General features: G+C 38.5%; 1 protein-coding gene and 1 long non-coding RNA gene across 2 annotated transcripts; both read right to left on the bottom strand.

The window, feature by feature from the left end:
• Positions 1-1,778: 1,778 nt before the first annotated feature.
• On the bottom strand, positions 1,779-6,573 carry LOC124263632 (protease inhibitors-like). The gene is made up of 4 exons (XM_046698284.1): positions 6,455-6,573; positions 6,125-6,268; positions 2,026-2,264; positions 1,779-1,814 (listed from the first exon to the last, which is right to left on the bottom strand). The coding sequence occupies exons 1-3, from the start codon at positions 6,507-6,509 to the stop codon at positions 2,119-2,121; spliced, it is 345 nt and encodes a 114-aa protein (XP_046554240.1). The 5' UTR covers positions 6,510-6,573; the 3' UTR covers positions 1,779-1,814; positions 2,026-2,118.
• A 7,112-nt stretch (positions 6,574-13,685) lies between these two features.
• Positions 13,686-15,375, bottom strand: LOC124263722. Its single transcript, XR_006894921.1, has 2 exons — positions 15,011-15,375; positions 13,686-13,931 (listed from the first exon to the last, which is right to left on the bottom strand). It is a non-coding gene; the product is annotated as an uncharacterized LOC124263722 (long non-coding RNA).
• Positions 15,376-19,662: the final 4,287 nt, after the last annotated feature.

Here is a 19,662-nt window from a genome sequence, read left to right as displayed (position 1 = left end):
ATCGGGTGGTCAGGCTCGCTGACTTGGTTGAAACATGCCAAATACGTGTTGTTCGGCCGACACATGCCGGTGCTCATGCTGTTGATCACTGGATTGACTATATTTACCAACCGTTTTCATATAGCTGGAAGCGGTTTTAAGCAACAAACAAACAAAACATATGTAAATGCTAGTTAAAGATCAGGGCCTAGATTTTCGAAGCTATCTTAGCGCTAAGATAGTCGTTAGTTGATGTTAATGTATGGCACTTACGACTATCTTAGCACTAAGATAGCTTGGAAAATCTAGGCCCAGGTAAATATTTAAAACTTAAAGTTGTTTGCCCTTACTCTAATTCCAACAAACTGAAGATTCTTCTTCTATATGACATTTTGTGAAACTTCCAAGCCTATACAAATATATGTACGTGTAATACCTATCCAATAAACTCGGCCTTCCTGGTATGAGCTGGTATGGAAGTTACGTCCCATTGAACAATGTTCGCCCCCAGTTCATTACCAATGTGTGACGCCTTCGTTACCCTTCAAATATCATCACTAGTCTGTCTCACAGTCCCCGAACCCACATAGTACTCCTTTCCCAACCCTTTACGGTAATACTATAGCACTAAATGAAGCAAGTCCGTATTTCTTAATCTACAATCTCACAGGATGCAACTTTTGAATTTATATGTAGCTTCTTCTAATTGTTCTATTAAAATACATTTTTACAGAGACGTCAGGGGACGTTACTTGCAAGTAGTAAAGTAAAACATCCACATTAAAAAGAGAAAAGTGGAAGATTAGTTTTGTGTTGTTTGGCCATGACCAATTCTGCACACTCGGCACACTGGGCAAATTTCAGACATAAAAATTGTTTCAAAATATGAAGTAGTTAGACATGTAGCTGCCACTAATATGTAGGAGGTCATTACAAGAATCTTAAAATTTTCCCTCTAACCCCAAATGCAGCCTCATTTCTATCCCTGTGTATATTCTTAGAAAAGCAATGATGGTGAATCTTGAACAGATTTCCGACCGACGTACCATTACCCTGATGAATTTATACTGCAAGATTTCTCCGTTTAATCAGAGTGGTTCCAGATTACATGCGAAGGGAGAATCACCCAACTGCTCCATTACGTTTTTACTACACCAATTACACGATGGTAGCAATGAAATAGAAATTCATACTGACAAATACAAAACAAATATGTAGCTGGTGAAAGAGTATTTGGCGCCACGGCAGTCATCACTTGTTTGTAAAAATAACAGTTAGTCGGTTGCGTGATAAACTTTATGCATGGTTGTGGTCGTCGTGATAGCGGCAATGGCTAGCGACAGCACAGAGAGCTCCGAGAGCTAGCGCAGTGAGAAACTTGAATGTTCGCTCTGTGTGATATAACCGTTGGTGTCTCCTCGTTCCAATATGTTTACACACTAAGTCCATGGTCTGATATGCATGCCTCACTTACACCTCTTTTTCAAATTACAGTGTGAGTGAGTTTAGTTTTACGCCGCACTCACCAATATTCTAGCTATATAGCGGCGGTCTGTAAATAATCGAGTCTGGACCAGAAAATCCAGTGATCAAGAGAATGAGCAACGATCTACGCAAACTGGATACAATGACAAGTGTCAACCAAGTCAGCGAGCCTGACCACCCGATCCCATTAGTTGCCTCTTACGACAAGCATTGTTTACTGACCCGAATCTTCAATTTACAATTACCAAATTACAATTACCAACGTCAAAAAGGTAATACCTAAACATTGCCAAGTATTTGGCATACGATTGTAGTGAGGGTAGAGGTATTTATTCAACATGCCTAATTACATGTATTCATTGTCCACAAAATGAAAGAGAAAAGCTGTATATGAACATCAAGAGTTATTTTTGGAATCGATATCTTTAATTTAAAAACGACCACTTGGAAATAAATGTATCTTAAGGTAGAGTGTGACGTAGGGTTTAGTACTTGGAATTCGGTTATAAATCATTAGTCTTCCTACCTACATGGTATCTATGTATCAAATACCAATAAAACACAAAGATGATGATATATTTTCGCTTCAGGTTTACTATTCACACGTAACACCATGTGTACATGAGAATATTTTGGTCCCGTGAAAGGTCTCATTTATCCAAGGTTAGGGCATGGAAGCTCGGTGCAACTGTAGTACCCATCCGCCATACATGTACATGTATTGCAACCATCGGGAGACGGAAAATCCTGCCCGGTCGCGTAGACTTTTCCGTCAACTGTGCAGGTTGCATCACTTGGAGCTAGGGTAAAAAATTCGCATTAAAGGAAGAAAAGTGGAATACTAGATGTGTTTTATGTGATGTTTAGTCATGATCAGTTTTTCGGCATAATTTGGGTAAAACCGGCAAACAAATTTAGACATTATAAATTGGTTCAAGATATTAAGTATTTAGCTTATTTGACGTAATTTAATCTAAAATCTACGTATGTGTTTCTTTGTTGTGTGAATTATTTTATTAATGGAAAAATGAAATAAAAAATTGAACTCACCAGGTTGGCAGGTTGACAGAATGAACACGGAAAAAAGGAACATCCACAGTTTCATTTCGACTCAGATCTCCGGTCACAGTAAAATGGAATCAACAGGAGAATGACAGCATTTAGTTAAGTCGAAAAATGGTTTGAAAAACAAGAAGATAAGGGTCACTTCAAAAGCGATATGGCGATACTGACAACGCACATTTGTGCGTAACCCTGTGCAACTGGATTTATTCACGTTCAACATCTGTACGTGTAATTACACGCTTCACTGAAAGAATCATTATTAGTAGTTCAAGTGTTAAATACAATGTATTATTTACAGCGCATTTTTACTGACATCGTTTAAGTAAATATGAGTATAGTTAGTTCACGTGGTACGTTGATCCCTCACCTATTTTACTTTTTATCCAAAGGGGTGCATGTAGAAGACGATACAAAGAGTAACGAATTAACAGCTATAGAGATGGTGCTGACAGACTACAATCAACATTAAATCTCCTCTTTGCTAAAACAACATCTCTTTTGACATTCCGTTTGAGTAGAGAAAGGTTTCCCGTTTGGTGAATGATGTGTGCTGATATATGTAACATTGCAGGAGTGAGTGAGTTGAGTTTTACGCCGCATTCAGCAATATTTCCAGCCATATGGCGGCGGTCTGTAAATAATCGCGTCTGGACCAGACAGTCCAGTGATCAACAGCATGAACATCGATCTACGCAATTTGGATACGATGACATGTGTCAAACAAGTCAGCGAGCCTGACCACCCAATCCCGTTAGTCGCCTCTTACGACAAGCATAGGTTAATGAAGATCAATTGTAACCCGGATTTTCACGGGTCTAAAAATACTGGAACAATAGTTCCTTTGGCATGCATCGAACACACACTTGTTATAACGTCGTAGGGGCTGTTGGGTAGCAGTGTGGTTAAAGCGTTCGCTCGTCACGCCGAAGACCCGGGTTCGAATCCCCACATGGGTACTATGTGTGAAGCCCATTTCTGGTGTCCCCCGCCGTGATGTTGCTGGAATATTGTTAAAAGCGGCGTAAAACCAAACTCAGTCAGTCAGTATAACGTCGTACACCACCATCTCACAAAATAAATAAAGAAAAAACCTCAATCCTTAATTTATATGAAGAAATTGTCATAACACAAGGTTGCCATAGATATCGTTGTATCTGTATCTTAATAGATTCGGGACGATTTGTCAGAAACATAAGTACCTGCCACCTTTACTGAGAAAACAATATGTTGTCCTCATGCATTACATCAATGTGTACTTTTGGGAACTGGAAGTCATCAACATGAGAGCTCCCTTCCAAGTAGATTTGTTTCTTGATGCATATAAATCGAAATGTCTGCTTGCATTGGCAAAATCAAAACAAGGGAATTTTGCCTATGCCTTTAAGCTTGATGTATGTTGGTGACTTGCTATCGTTCAGCAATGAAAAGCCAATTCCATTCCAAAGTAAGAAATTGAAAATGACAACAAACTATCCACAGAATTATATGAGAAGAAGAGTCACCTCAACTTTCTATCAGTCAGTTTACCCTTGAGTTCATGTTTTCAGCAATATCACAGTAGCTCCAGTTGCGTTTGCTTTGAGGTACAATCGAGCATGCTCCAAGAAGTGAATGAGTGAGGTTCTACGCCGCGTGTAGCAATATTCTAGTAATATCACTGCGGGGAACACCATAAAAGGGCTCAACACACTGCACCCATGTGGGGAATCGAACCCGTCTTGTCGAGCAAACTCTTTACCCACAAGGCTACCCAACCCTCTTCGTGCCGTTGACCACTGGATTGTCTGGTCCAGACTCGATTATTTACAGACTGCCGACATATAGATGGAATATTGCTGAGTGCGACGTTAAACAACAAACCAACCAAACAACCAACCACACCGCTCCTTCTGTCAAGGAAACTTTCGAAGAGCGTCACGCGACTTTGGCAGATGCAAATGCTATATTTTGTTAGACAATACTTAATACCGGAATGTATTGCAACTTGTTACGGTTAATAAATTTGCCGTGACAAAAGGTTTAAGAGTCCCCTTTGAACCAGCAAAATAGAACACAGACAAGTCTAAAATATTCAATAATATATTGAACAAACAATGAGCAAGCTGCAATGAATGGCAATACAGATTTCTAGTACAATGCAATTGAGTCACAAATCTAAAATATTTGGTCACAAATATAAAATATCAACTCACCAGAGTCTTGACATTTACAGTGAGAACTGATATACTGATTGAAGGTTGTTTACAATGACAGCAGGCAAGCACGGTCAGTCTTGAAATGTTGAGAAACTCGACGATGGCAGACGGATGTGTGTAAATCCAGTCATGTGAAGGTCCTGTGTCGCACAACCAGCCGTTATATAGCTCTTACACAGTTCTCGAGCATTCTAGCAAAGCTAGGCTCCATCATTATTCTCTCAGAACGTTATGGAATCATGTGGAACACACGGCATGATGAAAACCGTACACAAACAAGATTGCCAAGGGAGGCAACTCTGAAGCACTATCAAAAAGGCGTGCCGCTAAAAATGCTATTGCCATTGAACATATATGATGCAAGATGGGAGCCAAAACTCACACTCAAAACTTTAAACATTGTGACCCATTAGAACTATTTTAATCAATGTGATATCACAAATTACAAATTGCATAAAAAAACACACTCTCATAACACACTTTGTAATAGGAAATTGACTTCAACAACTAATTTTACAAACTGAATCAGTTTTCATGGCTGGCCAAAGCAAGCTATATACAGAGAAGCATTCTTTTTGTTAGATTATAGAATGAGCCAGCTGTTACGTTTCTTGTGACATATATATGAACATAGCGGCACCTGAAGTCCTTTAGATAATCATATCTCTATCAAAAGCAGAGTTTGCTATGGAAACGACAGTTTTGAACCAAAGTGTCATCAGCCATTATAATGCATAAATTAAAGCAGCAATTCTGTCACACATATTTGTAGTGTGAGTGAGTGAGTTTAGTTTTACGCCGCTTTTAGCAAATATTCCAGCAATATCACGGCTTGGGACACCAGAAATGGGCTTCACATATTGTGCCCTTGTGGGGAATCGAACCCGGGTCTTCGGCGTGACGAGCGATCGCTTTAACCACTAGGCTACCTCACCGGCCTCACATTTTTGTAATTAAATATAGAATGTATGTGATTGATTCTGACACTTACTAATTAGTAGTATCGAGTTTCATCCGACTGCTTAGTACGGCTTATTCTATCACAAGCTTTAATGAAGAGGAGGATAGGATCGGTATTATGTAGAGCCAGCAGAAATAGCGACATACGCGCTGGCTAGAGTATGAAGTGTCTCTAACATATAACAACAGTTTCCATGTGTCTGTGTGATAGAGCGATCGAAAACGAGATGATAGACCGTTACGGGAACATAGTAAGGAAACGTTTAAACTGTATATGACACACCTCAGGCGTAGTTATTGGACGCAAGATCATTGTCTGGGCAAACGTACATGCTTGGTGTTAGATTATATGTTATGCCCACATATGAAATGAACAAGAACCGTGTCAGGTTGTCATCAGTTCAATTTTATTGGAGAACATGAAATGCATTGCCTCAGTTATCCAACATTAATGCATCCTATCTTGGTACAAGCGTAGTTTCCGTCTTTCATACAGAAACATGTATTGCAGCCATCTGGAGAAGGGAACGACTGCCCGGCGTTGTAGACATTTCCTTCAACTGTGCAGGTGCCGTCGCTTGCAGCTAGCAATGTCAACAAGGAATCCTCATTAAACGGAGAAAAACGGAATACTAATCCATGTATATGTATTTTGTGCTCATGTTTTGTAACAGAGGCATGCTAGACCATATTGTCAGTCATTGGTACATAAATACTAATGATGTGCAGTTTGAATACGTGTAAGGTCGACAAAAGAAAGTTAAACTCACCCATTTGGCAGTTTGATAGAATGGACAGAAAAAAGAGAATGACACACAGTTTCATTTTGAATACGACCTCTTTTCTGAGTTGAAAGGAATTATGCGAAATGTGACGGCACTTGGTGAGAAAAGAATGTGGGAAAATAAGTGAGATAAGAAGCCGCTCCAAACACGATAAGACCCTACCGACCGTGTTACCTCTAATGAGATTAGGCGTATTTACAGCGCACCTTTGCCTATTAGTGAAACAGGTTACCGTACTAGATAATGACTCGACTAAAACTGATGTTTCAAAGCCGTCCTCGTTATAGGCAGATGACCCAGTTTATACAGATAGTTCTGTATAAATAAAGGGAGTAGAAACTACCCAATATCAGCATGAAATGTTTTGAAGTAAGAATAATATTTGTTTGCCGCGAATTTGAATTGGATTACATTTGATCATCTTGATCTGGAAGGAACGCAGGGCAGCCACAAGAATTACCAGACCGAATCTGGGACTCGAACTCACGGTATTCCGGCAACGTATTAGATTGATGTGTTAATGTTCAAACGTCTTTGAGGTCATGGTTTGTTGCATTTTATTTGATTTACAAGACATATGTATGCACGTGTACTGAAATATAACAACAACTTATAGCCTACGTGGCTTGAATGAACCAAACAACATAGTTTGTAAGGTGTATGAAACATGGTGATGCAGGAACTTAACAGAAGGCACTGAACATCAAAATAACACCTGCAGCAGAATTTGTTTGCTTGCTTCCGTTTCTGCATTAATCGCGGTTTTGTGGGAAAATAAGACAGAATATTTATTTTCATCATCAGCTATGGCAGAGATCCATATTGCTGGTACCAAGTCCATTCTGGGACAATGGGAAAGTACCTATAAAAACTGTTTATGGTAGGATGTTTTGTTTTAATTTGACAGAAACAGCAACCACATGCGCATAAAACTGTCACATTTGAGAGGATATGTCTTAGAATTACTGTGACTCTCAAGTCAGTTCTTATAATATTTCAGCCGCGAATTTAAGAAAATATCGGGATTGGGAATAAAATTCGATCTTGTCGACGTTGTTGGATGAGTTCCAGCCAAACATTGGATTGTTTTATAGATATGTTCTGTAATATATCAACACTTCTAACAATTTCATGTCTATGTGAATAATGGTAAAATATATCTCCAACCATTATACTGAATGAGTTCCAGGTCATGTCTGGTTTCGAACGGGTTTCTTTTTGTTTCAGTACGCTGTAGTATATATTGTATCAGTAATGCCAGCCATGATCAGTATAGTATTAGGAAATATATTGTTCAAAAAGTAAACGTACTCAGAGTCTGTGATGCTAAAGCATTATCTCGTTTTTGGCTCAAATCTGTTTAGGGTAGTTACGTGGGTGTTAAATTTTTGGATAATAAAAAAGCATTTTAACATTTGAATATTCGTACCAATCCAACATATTGATCAAACGTCCACCTAAAATCCACAGGATAACGATCGGTTGTCAGGTTACTGTATTTCTATTGTTCAGGTAATAATTCAACGTGTAAATGAAAATCCAGTTCTGGACAATGATCATTAATATTGGAGTTTTCGTTGTCAGTGTACTATTTACATAAGTCACTTATTCTTTGTACATATCTGCTCAAATAAATACTATGATGAAATATGGAGAGAGGGAACAGATACCGTTATGTTTTAGGAATTAGGATGAAATTATTTTTAACAGTATATTTTAACTCAGGGAATGCAGAAAATAATATTAGTTTTTATCAGTCAAATAATTCTGACCTCAGACCCACGTGGACTTACACGTGTCAATAACTTGGTAGTCAATAAAGTCAATATCGAGGATCAAGAGATGATTGGCTCTTATATTAACTGTATGTAGGAAAATAATCTTACGTATTATTACTGAGTTGAATGAAATACTTGTTAGAATTTCGTGTCTGTTAGGTTAATGTGATATCATTAAAACGGCAATATATTTGTCTGCCATCGTAATTTGGATGACTCATGTACTTCAATTTAACGGATTACGTACTTACACTCAGTGCGCTGAACACAGCGGAAATTGGAACGAGACCAAATATACCTCCTTTAGATGAGTATCTCGAAGGTTCACATGAAAGTTGGAGATTCCAGGAGAATAGTCAGTTACAATTACCGCTTTTGTAAAGTAGATGTTAAGTGTAATGTTTGCTTCTTTCGTTTGTTGTTCAACGCCGCACTCAGCAATATTTTAGCTGTAGATAATCGAGTCTGGTCCAGACAATACAATGATTGACATCATAAGTATCGACCTACGCAATTGTGATACGAAGACACGCATCGACTACGTGAGCGTCAACTGCGACAAGCATGGGCTGCTGAAACTGAATATTCTGACACAGATCTTCACAGGTGTTTATTGACTAATCATCAGATTCTAAGATGTGAAATGAGAGATATGTTTACCATTCGCCAGATATTTGTATTTCAAGTGAAACTTAAGGTAGACACTTCGATTTTATTTTCTGACCTACAGACACCCCTGAACTGTTTTCAGTATGTTTATGGCACCCAAAAATACGCCGCTGAAGTCATGGCCTAGGACAAAAACCATCAGTTTGAAAGATCGTTTGCGCCTCCTCCAAAACCCATTGCGAGTGCACAAAGTAAGACCAAAAGACAAGACACTGTGTACTTGACAGAAATCGAACGTCAACAGATTTAGATGGATCTACATACTATAGCCCATAGTTAAGACTACAAAGCATGCTTCTTGATCTTACTTTGAAACGCTCTTCTGACGCTTTAAATGTCCAACAATGTAAAAAAAAACATTACATTTTTCTTTTCCTGTATGTATACCATCTGATCATAGTTGACTAAGTATAGGACGATGTTACAGAAACTTTATCGCTTGTGATGTAAACTCTACTAGTGTCTGCCAAGACTCATTATATTGATCTCGACCTATAATTCTTATAATCAGTGATAGTAATAACCGATATCAATTAGTCAAATCTGTAGAAAGAATATCGCGAAATCCTGCTTGCAATTACGATCACAACCGCATCCTATCAAAGCGAATGCCAAGAGTAGGGCAGAAAACGGGAAAATGTGAAACGTCATGTGAAATGCCTTCCGGACTGGGATGAGTCAGTATGCGATACTACCATTAAGTCATTGGAAGAATAATACAATGAAATGAATAGAAAAGAAGAGAATATATTAGGATCAACCTGTTCTTTCAAAGCCAGCAGCCAAATTCGGACCAGCTGACAAGGAAAGAGTTCTTCAATACAAAATATATAAATAATACATCTCTGATAAGCAAACATCACTTCATTTTGTTTGCAAAAACAACACAACACGTTGTATGAGCGCCAGTGACACATAATAAAACCCCACATGTTCGGCCATCTACCAAAAACACATCAATTCTGTCGACGGATTCTGACTTGACTCTTCAGCATGTAGGATGTTTATTCCATTTTTGTACAGAATTACAACGATCTATAGAAATCCGTAGACAGACAGATACATCTATGATTCAACAAAAGACTGTATGACAAGAGGTATATCTTTCATTTTCCAAATGCCAACTTTCACTTTACGTTGAGACGTACGACTGAACTTACACGAAAGATTTTTTACCAATGTTACAGAATTCAAGGCTTTTGAGTGCAACCAGAACAAAATTATGCCCGATGTATTTCCCTTTTTTAAATGAGTCATGTACACCCGTCTTTACTCAGGTGAACATAAGACTCACCTTTGCATCAGTTATTTATTCTGTTTGTGAGAGCAGGATACGCTCACCTTTCGCGAAAATCAAGTGATAGACTCAGTACATACATACAGCGTCATACAATACACCTGGAATCGTGCATTTGACTTTAGTTATTATGAAAATAATTTTTCTTCTTCTGTATTCTAATATGTTAAATGGTATTGCAATATGTATCATGTATGTAAATGTTCGTGCACAATTGTTAACAATTTGTAATATTATAGGAGCGCTGTATTTTAGGACTTAATATGTACAATCTCTGAATCAGAAAATATAAAGGTTCTGTATTTTCACTGTTCCTTTAACAATTTGTGTGTGCATATTTCATTTCGATGCCGGTTATACTCGAACACGACATTGATTGATTAGGTACACGTTACATAACACAGGGTGCTGTGCTCATCGTACTTTGTCAGTCATCATAGATGTGATTTGCTGGAGCGGGAGTTTATCCAAATACCCATGTCAATCACGACCCAAAAAGTTATTACATAATTGATTATGTGACACATGCGTAAAAGATCAACACTTTGCGCTGTCAATATTCAGATATGGCTGATTTGAGATTACTTTACTGCATTCACCCTGGCTTTCTCTTCAAAAATAGATTTTACTTGACTAATCAATCATGATTTCATTTAAAGCCCTAGGTAGGTAGATGTTACGAAATAGCGGTTACGCGGAAGTTTGTCAGAGGAAAAATATTTAGAATAAAACATGCTTTTGTGTTTCCGACAGGACATTCTCTATTCTAGATATCGCGTTTACTTTCGATACAGCCATGTCTCTTGGGACACAATATCAACACGTTTGGATGAGATGTGAAGGTTTTGTAAGCCCTTTGGGTTGTAAAAACCTTTAACAGGGATGAGAGCCAATCTCTCTTCAGAAGTGCATTGATGTTTGTGCCTCTGCTGCGTCACATGTCTAGAAGCGTTAATGTCAACCAAGCCTTATACTAATTCCAAGCACGTTGTAAGTGGCAATAAAAGCAAAATGCCGTATACCAATCATAGGCATCATGAAAACCATTTTATGTTGTGAAAACTGTCAACACGAATTGTGTGTGCATTATATCAGTGTCACAATTCGTAAAATAGCATTTTTGTGAGTATTGATGAACTGACACATGACCTACTATTAACAAAGTCATTAAGGTGTACTTTGTATTCCCTTATTAGCAGTAAGTATGCCTCTTGTGAGCGTTACTCCTCGCTGCACTCCTACATGCAGACGTGTATGAGAAAGGCGAGGATAACAGTTTAACCATACGGGCAACACATATGCCAATATATTCACGGTAAAAGTGGATATAACAGGTTGGATCGAACACTGCGGCACTCATCAGCATGACAGTCAGAGTAGTATTTCTATTTACAAAACATCTGCTAAGTTCAGTAATTTGTCAAAGTAATACAGATTACAATTCTTGTAAAAAATTACCCTAATCAAAATTGAAACAAAGTGTTGTCGGGTTTAAGAAATAGATGTCAAAATGCGAGCATCAGACAGCAAAGAATGGCCACGTAACCAGGAAAATGCTTCACTATTTAGCTCCCCACTCAGTATCAAGTCAGACATCGTAAACATGGATCATATATGTACTTGAATAGATTGTGCACGTTGTCTAGGCAAAACAATTTGAATGGTGACACAGGATCTATCTTATAACTTGTCTAGAATGCTGATGGTTTTATGGTCGAAGTGATGTATTGGACCAAATCCTTCTGGCATCTGTGGCCGCAACTACCAGACTCTCTACCTCCATCAACACAAGTAACGCAGAATATCGCCAGAGAGACGCCTCGCCTGACAAGCACAGGGTTCACGTGGTCCAGTCCATATTAAATCCGTATGGATTATACCAATTGGGAGACAATCTGGGTTTCTAAATCCTGTTAGCTTTATTATCACCATTAACTCAATGGAAACATGTTATCATGCACAAGTACTGGTTCCTTCTTCGAAACGTCTGGGAGTGGACATGTCATTTTGGTGCCGACAGTAACCAGTAACCATGCAGGTGTTGCAACCATCCTTGGTTTGGAATGTCTCTAGTATTGGTTCCTGCTATCCAACGTCATTGGGGTGGACATGCCGTTTTGGTACAGACAGTGGCCCATGGTCAAGGCTGAACAACAGATGCAGGTGCTGCAACCATCCTTGGACGGGAATGTCTCTATTATTGGTTCCTCCTATCCAACGTATTTTCGGGAAGACATGTCATTTTGGTGCAGGCAGTGAACAAGGCTGGACCACAGATGCAGGTGTTGCAACCATGGGGAATGCCTCTCATACATGTTCAGTGTACATCTTGCTGTCAGCTCCGTCAAGTGTTTCGGGAGCAGCGATGACTGTGAAATAAGCAGGCACTACAACTGATCAGGTTAGGACACTGGTGTAGTAAGGGCCTCTTCGCCTGTGCATTTCAGATTTGTCTCAGTCAGCCACACAAGACTGATCAATCATCAGCGACTTCTAAAATGTGATAATTGGTTTACATGTTAAGTGGGGGAGGAAAACATGGATTAGTTCATCCTTGTGTTCTTGTAACTAAGGTTAGAGCATGAGTACCAACTTCGTGATGTCGTTTTGTTGTAGAAAATCAGGCATAGCTGTTTTGGTGTCTGTGAAATGGAGCATGTGGAATAGAATTGATATCTCTTTTATTAAAGACCAGTAAATGACACAGTGTGACATTGTGAATTATCAAAGAGTTCTCGTTCTCGTTCTCACAGTAAAACGAGTACATAAGTTCTTCCTTCACACACCATGTAGAAACCAGAGTATATGGAAATAGCTTCCAGTGTGTGTAATCAGGAAGAAAAACGTAGAAACCATTACGGTAAAGGAACTGTTAAGTGATTGGGAAGAAGCTAATATGCAGGCGTGTGATTATACATATGTGTTTTATCGCGATCAGATGCGGAATTCACAAACTAAAGAAGACATTAACGTCGCACCTTAAGAGATAACAATTAAGAGATAAACTAATTTTCAGTAATGTGTACCTTTTAGGCCATGTTGCTTTGAAAATACATACTTATTTCGTTGTCGACAGGATTTTTTAGAGTTTTCTTCATTTTAGATGATAGTAAGAGTGAGTGAGTGTGGTTTTACGCCGTTTTTTAGCAATATTCCAGCAATATCACGGTTGGGTACACCAGCAATGGGCTTCACACATGGTACCCATGTGGGGACTCGAACACGGGACTTTGCCGTGACGAGAGAACTCTTTAACCACTAGGCTTCCCCACCGCCCTTGATAGTAAGAAACTAATATGTTTCCAGGGCGATCTGTACTCAATAACTCATTAACTGTGGTTTGCATTGTGCAAATTGACGGTGCGACAACTACTCTCTTACCGAGAAACATACATGTCTATACCAACATGGAAGCATATTCGTTGCTTTTTGGATAGTGCATTCTTTTCAAAACTGACACAAGGAAATGTTCTACAACATATAACAGTTTATTGTTGGGATTACAAATGTATCATTTTGGATGCTACACGGGGTGTTGTACTGCATCAGCATCCCCTCTATCCATCAACGTTTGTTGGAATGCAAGCCATGAGCGTACAGAACACAGCGTTCTTTCCCCCGCAGCCACACCTATTGCAACCATCGGTGGACTTGAAACTATCGCCGCTGTTGTACACCACTCCACCATATAGGCATTGATCAGGGGTGAGATCATCAACTTAAAAAAACACAATTTTGTACATTTGGTTTCATAAACGTTGTTGTAATTTGTGACGAAAAACATTGATATTGTACTGTTTGTCTCATAAAATAATATTACACGATGTAACATGCTATCCGTTGTCCGAGAAAACCAACAAAAGTTCTTTCCTCAAACGAAGCATCAGGTTATGACAGATCATTACACAACTTCTAATCTACTATGTTCTGTAGATAATAAAGACAGATTCACTAACACAATCAACTCAATCTGTGTTCGAGTCATCTGGAGTTTTTTCTCTACTAATTTGTATACATGTGACTCTGTGATGAGCTCGAGACAACCAGATATCTGACACTGATCCGAGTATACATTACGAGGGTGAGTTCTACACAACCGGGAATTCGACGGATCAGTTCGACACAATACGATTCGGCTGCGTGTGTTAAATATGGAAATAAAACGGCTCTACTATATATGAAGTGAGTTTGAACCGGATTTTGTTCTGAATGTTCAAAACGGCTTGAACCATGTAGCGATATCCGTATACATTTCAGTCATCTGGAAATGTCGATCATGAATGTTACACGTGAAAATGTCAACACGTACAGTAACCGTAATGACCTCAACTTTTAAGTGCCAGAAACATGAAAGTATGGACGAATTGACGGAATACATTATCACTTCATCTTTTACATACACGTAAACTCATCTCTCCATGTAATGCATATTCAATTCAAGAAGCAATCGCCAGTGTTTGAACAGCTTCAAAATCAGATCTGTAATGGGAAGTGCTAACATTGACGTGAATAGTCATATGTGTTAAATGCAGCACAAGCGCATATAACTGAACATCAAAAGGTCCCCTGAAGATAGCGTAAATATGATGGTACAAGTGTCAGCCCTTCTGATAAAGTATACATCAAATGAATGAGTGTAACTCCACTTTGGACAACATTTCAGTTATATGATGGCGTGTGAGCTTGATGACATGCAGGTCTTTACCGCCTTAGTGAAACACAAGAACACGGGTATGGTGCTAACAAACCAAAACGTAATCAGTTCAAATCTCAGAAACAAGACAAACAAAGTAATACCTGATACTGCTAGGGTTACAGCACAAATTGTAGCCACCAGGAATAGAATCATCGCTTTCTTCATCCTGTGATGTTTACGTGTGACGGTCTTAGCAAGAGAAATGCAATGAAGTGTTGACCACAGGTGTTTGCTTTGTGATTGTTCTCAGCAATTCAGCAGCAAGGAGTGGCTGATAGAGAACTGTCCTTTCACTGCTTAGACTTTAACAACTTTTCACGTGATTCGGAAATGAACTGCAACCTTCTTATGATAATGTTATAAATATTTATAGCGGCAATAATGTCAAATGAACAAAAAATACCAGTTTGCCCATTCCTTGTGCAATGTTGTTTAATTCATCCTTAAACACCGCGTGAAGGGACACTTTAAGGGTCCCCAAATGCATTAATGCTTGGATAGGCTTGAAATATACTTATCATTTGGCAACCAGAATAGACCAGTTTTGTTTCGAGAAAACATATTGTATCAGTTTAGTAAATATGGTCACGGTTTTCAAATATTTTCTAGCATGCCTAACAATAAAGTTGTCCATGAATGACCCTTGAAATCAATACCCCGAAATCCAGTATGAAAGGATTCTGATATATTCTGTATTTCCAGGCTCCTCACTTGCGGTCAGAGGTAAATGGAATACAGCAATATTGAAGATAGCAATCGCATTTCTTTCAAAGCTTTTGTTATGTAACTGAAGGAAATGCTATCAAATTTAACTTGAGATTGAAAAATGAATTACGTAGACCTCGTTTGTGTTTACAAAGGCAATTCCTATACATACATAATCTGTTGCATGGTTTTTAATGAATAGATGTATTGTCTTTTACAGAGGCAATATCACAAGTGAGTTAGTAACCTGAGCCGTAACAATATCAAAAGCAAGCTATCCAGGAAGAAATTACGAGCATGTAATATTCTCTCCTGGTTGCCTTTCACAGTGTGATATCTATAATTATGAATTGTATTGACAAGTATGTGTTGACTAAATCTATCAGCATTGTGGGCGTTTTCTTTGCATATATTCCGCCATGATTTGCAAATGTTCCGCCATGATATTGTCATTCCCCATAGGGGCGGTGAGCTAGCGTAGTGGTTAAAACGTTGAACCCGGGTTCGATTCTCCACATGGGTACAATGTGTGAAGTCCTTTTTCTGGTGTCTCCTGACGTGATATTGCTGGAATATTGCTAAACGCTGTGGATAAGCATACTCACTCTTTCTTTCAATGACATTTTCTTCTAATGTGTTTGCTTCATTCCCCATTGGGGCGGTGACCTAGCGTAGTGGTTAAAGCGTCGAACCCGGGTTCGATTCTCCACATGGGTACAATGTGTGAAGCCCATTTCTGGTGTCTCCTACTGTGATATTGCTGGAATATTGCTAAAAGCGGCGTTAAACCACTCACTCACTCATTCGACATTTAATCCTTTATCCTGGGATATATGTAATGTTATGTTTTGGAACAACCATGGTTATTTTTTTAATGCAGATGAATAAATATACTCTGAAAGTGTTATTATGTGTTACTAAAGGAAACTGTGTATTGCATGTATTCCGCTATTTGTTTCCACAAATAATGTTCCGAAAATAAACTCTTAAATGTAACAGCAGCAACGTTGAAGGGGAAACGTTGTTTCTTTTTGTTAATTAGTAAGCGTGACTGACATCTCAAAGTTGGGGTGATCAAAGTGTCTTAAAAGATATGTAATTTGTAATGCAAATTTCAGAAGGTAGAGACATTTTGGCAACATATAATCTCATATTCTTACGTCTGGTCTGGTATATGCGTAGATTCTTCAAACTTCACGTTGCCCAAATACCAGCTGTTAAAAGATTTGAAATAACATTTGCAACAGAAAACCCGTTAATTGACTTGTCACTCTGCAGTTTATAAGTTAACCCGGTTGTTGCATACGAGTTGGCTCAGGAACTGATTAATATTCCAAACCTGAACGTATTTGCTCTCACTAAAATTGTAACCACATTGAAGACATGTAATTTGCTTTCATTTCCTTTTTCCCACCAAACTGGCAGATACGTACATATGTACACCTATGTCACAGCTATACAGTGCATGCTGCATGGCTGATGTCAACATTGCTAACTCCAAAACTAAAACATAATACTAGTACTAATAATAATTGATTTCTAAAGCGTCTCGTATCCATTGCTAAAGTTAAACCCAAATCCATGCAAATATAAACACACGCTCCCGAAACTCTAATTGAATGTTGTGCGAAAGAGGTGTGTTTTAAGGAGAGACTTGAAAGATCATTGAATTTGGTGTTTCTTAGTTCAGAGGGTAGAGAGTTCCATAACTAGGGACTACAAACTGATAAGTCACGGTCAGACATCGTAGAAATAGACAGAGACTGATTAAGTTGAGTCCTACTGGGGATCCAGTTCAGTTCAGGAGAATACAGGGAGATCAAGTCCTTAAGATATGAAGGTGATACCATTGTTAGGCAGTCTCGAAGATGAATCTCGAAGTGAGAGAGTAGATGGAAGCCAGTGCAAGTTGATAATGATGTTAATCGTGTTTTTGTTTTCTAAGCAACAAAGCAGAAAAAACATATTGAAATATATTGTTCATTTCAAACTCTGTTCATCTTTACTTACATCTTTACCCGTCAGTTTCCGATTAAATGGATTTAAACCTCCACCCCACTTTCCAAATCACATTCGATTACAATGTAATATACAAGATAAGATAATGCTGTTTAATTACATCAGATGACTGTTCAGAGAGTAGCGATGCGGTATGAACTGCGACTGGGATATATTTGTCAATGAAAACTGGTGGATATAGTATAAAGAATCGGTAATACCAAGTACCAGGTTAATACTCTCTGAAAGAGTGGTCAAATTCAAGTGATGTTCATCAAAGGCTGCAAACACAAGCGACCTGAATTGAGTGCTTGGCGGACACAAGTGTGTAAATGTGGATACGTGGATGTAGTAAGACGTATAAATACTTTAATGGAAAGGTTTTCTTTTAAAAACCACAATACGGTGACGCAGGAAAATTACTAGAACATTGTCAACAAAGCCTCAACATCAACAGTAGAATCCATTAGCCTAAGACGTACATACAATAATTGCAAAACTTCTTACAAAGGCCTGTCGGAGTCAATAATGATCCAACCTGCCCTATCTTTACCTTCAGTGAAATTCAGACAAGTATTGGATGCTTTTGCTGTACGTCTTCAATGCTGTGCTGTGTTTATTACAACATGGATGACAGTAATTATGTGAGAAAAGGTTCCTCACACACTTTCACATCTGTTCATTGAACTCCCCACAGTCTGTGATGCCAATAGAAAGTTTGACAGCAGCATCTCTCTATTTCAAAGGAGTGTACGGTTATGTACATGTAGGTGTTGTTCATTTCGGAAGAGAGAACGTTCTAATTGACACTTCAACTATTCTAAAGTAGCTAACTGTCCAGCCTGATTCTTCAACATTAGTGTGTTATAATGAAACTTTTTTTAAACTAATTATACAGGAAGTTCTTATGTAGGAAAGTACTTCGTTTGAGGCAAGTTATTTATCATTATACACTTTGCTAAAGTGTTCTCAGTCCTTCTGCGTTGTCCTGGAACTGTTATATTAATTATATGTAAACCCACAAGTAAGCCATGGTGAACGAATAGACGGTATTCGATCTGATGTTTATCTTCTTTATTGCATTCATTTCGACATTTAATAATCACTTCATGTCTTGAAAACCGTGAAATATCCCAACTCAAGCTGGACCAGAAGAATGCACTAACATCTCATGTCACAATGTGTTGACGTTCAAATGCAACTATCATGCCAGAAGGAGTACAGTGACTCAATACATCACTCATTGACGATATTTCTGTGGAACTAGGATCCGGCTTTCCCCCTCGCCATAAGCAGAAACTTCTGGGTATCGCTATTACTTCATTAAACCACCATCTTAGCTGCAGAAACAAGCGGGTGTCTTGGCAGCAGCAACATTAGAAAGAGTTCGTGTTGCGAGTATTTAAATCTCAAAAGCGTCACAATGGTAATTAACATGAAACGTCAATGCTAAAAAATAACCGGCCTCATGATGATTTGCCAACGGAGAATATTCTATTTGATGCAAAAGGCAAACTAGTTGTGAAAATGAAATGAACATCATGCGAGGAAGTACATGGTCAGCAACCTGAAAAAACGCAGTATGGCTCATTTGAAGACAACGTATCCTAAAGAGTCCACAAGAAGTGCCAAAAATAGAAAGATCTTAAGTGGCATAATGTTCGTCTGAAATATCATGTGAGGTCTTGTTAACCAGAGAAGGAGGTATAGCACTTGAAGTATACCTTGAACATCTTCCCGAAGAAATTTAGTGCTCTCTGCAGAGTTTGTCCAATAACACATGGATCAATAAGATCAGTTGATTACAAACAAACAGAAAGAGCTCTTGACAATCGTAAAACATTATGACTACAAATCTAAGGATTTTTCAATCATTTATAATTAGAATGTGCCATCTCATTCCTCTTCAGTGAATGTTAGCAACCTGTTAGCAGTCACCATCATCCTTTGATGTTGAACATACGAGCTCTGTTTCTGAAACTGACAAGACATAGATTAATTTTCAATTATCTTGTGAACATATGAAAATCCTTCGTAACGAGGTCGATTT

This window comes from Haliotis rubra, unplaced genomic scaffold (genome assembly GCF_003918875.1).
Source record: "Haliotis rubra isolate DU_JTF1 unplaced genomic scaffold, ASM391887v1 Scf120, whole genome shotgun sequence".
NCBI classification, from domain to species: Eukaryota; Metazoa; Mollusca; class Gastropoda; order Lepetellida; family Haliotidae; genus Haliotis; species Haliotis rubra.
Note: the sequence above shows the minus strand (reverse complement) of the source record. Positions and strands in the feature narration are given on the sequence as shown.

What these genes read in the sequence shown, in the direction of transcription:
- LOC124263632 (XM_046698284.1), bottom strand. Translation starts at nt 6,509, where the DNA reads ATGAAACTGTGTGTCATTCTCTTTTTTCTGTCCATTCTATCAAACTGC. An exon ending in TCTATCAAACTGCCAAATGG is followed by an intron (nt 6,269 to 6,454) that starts GTGAGTTTAACT and finishes TGACATTGCTAG; the next exon opens with CTGCAAGCGACGGCACCTGC. An exon ending in AGGATGCATTAATGTTGGAT is followed by an intron (nt 2,265 to 6,124) that starts AACTGAGGCAAT and finishes TTTTTACCCTAG; the next exon opens with CTCCAAGTGATGCAACCTGC.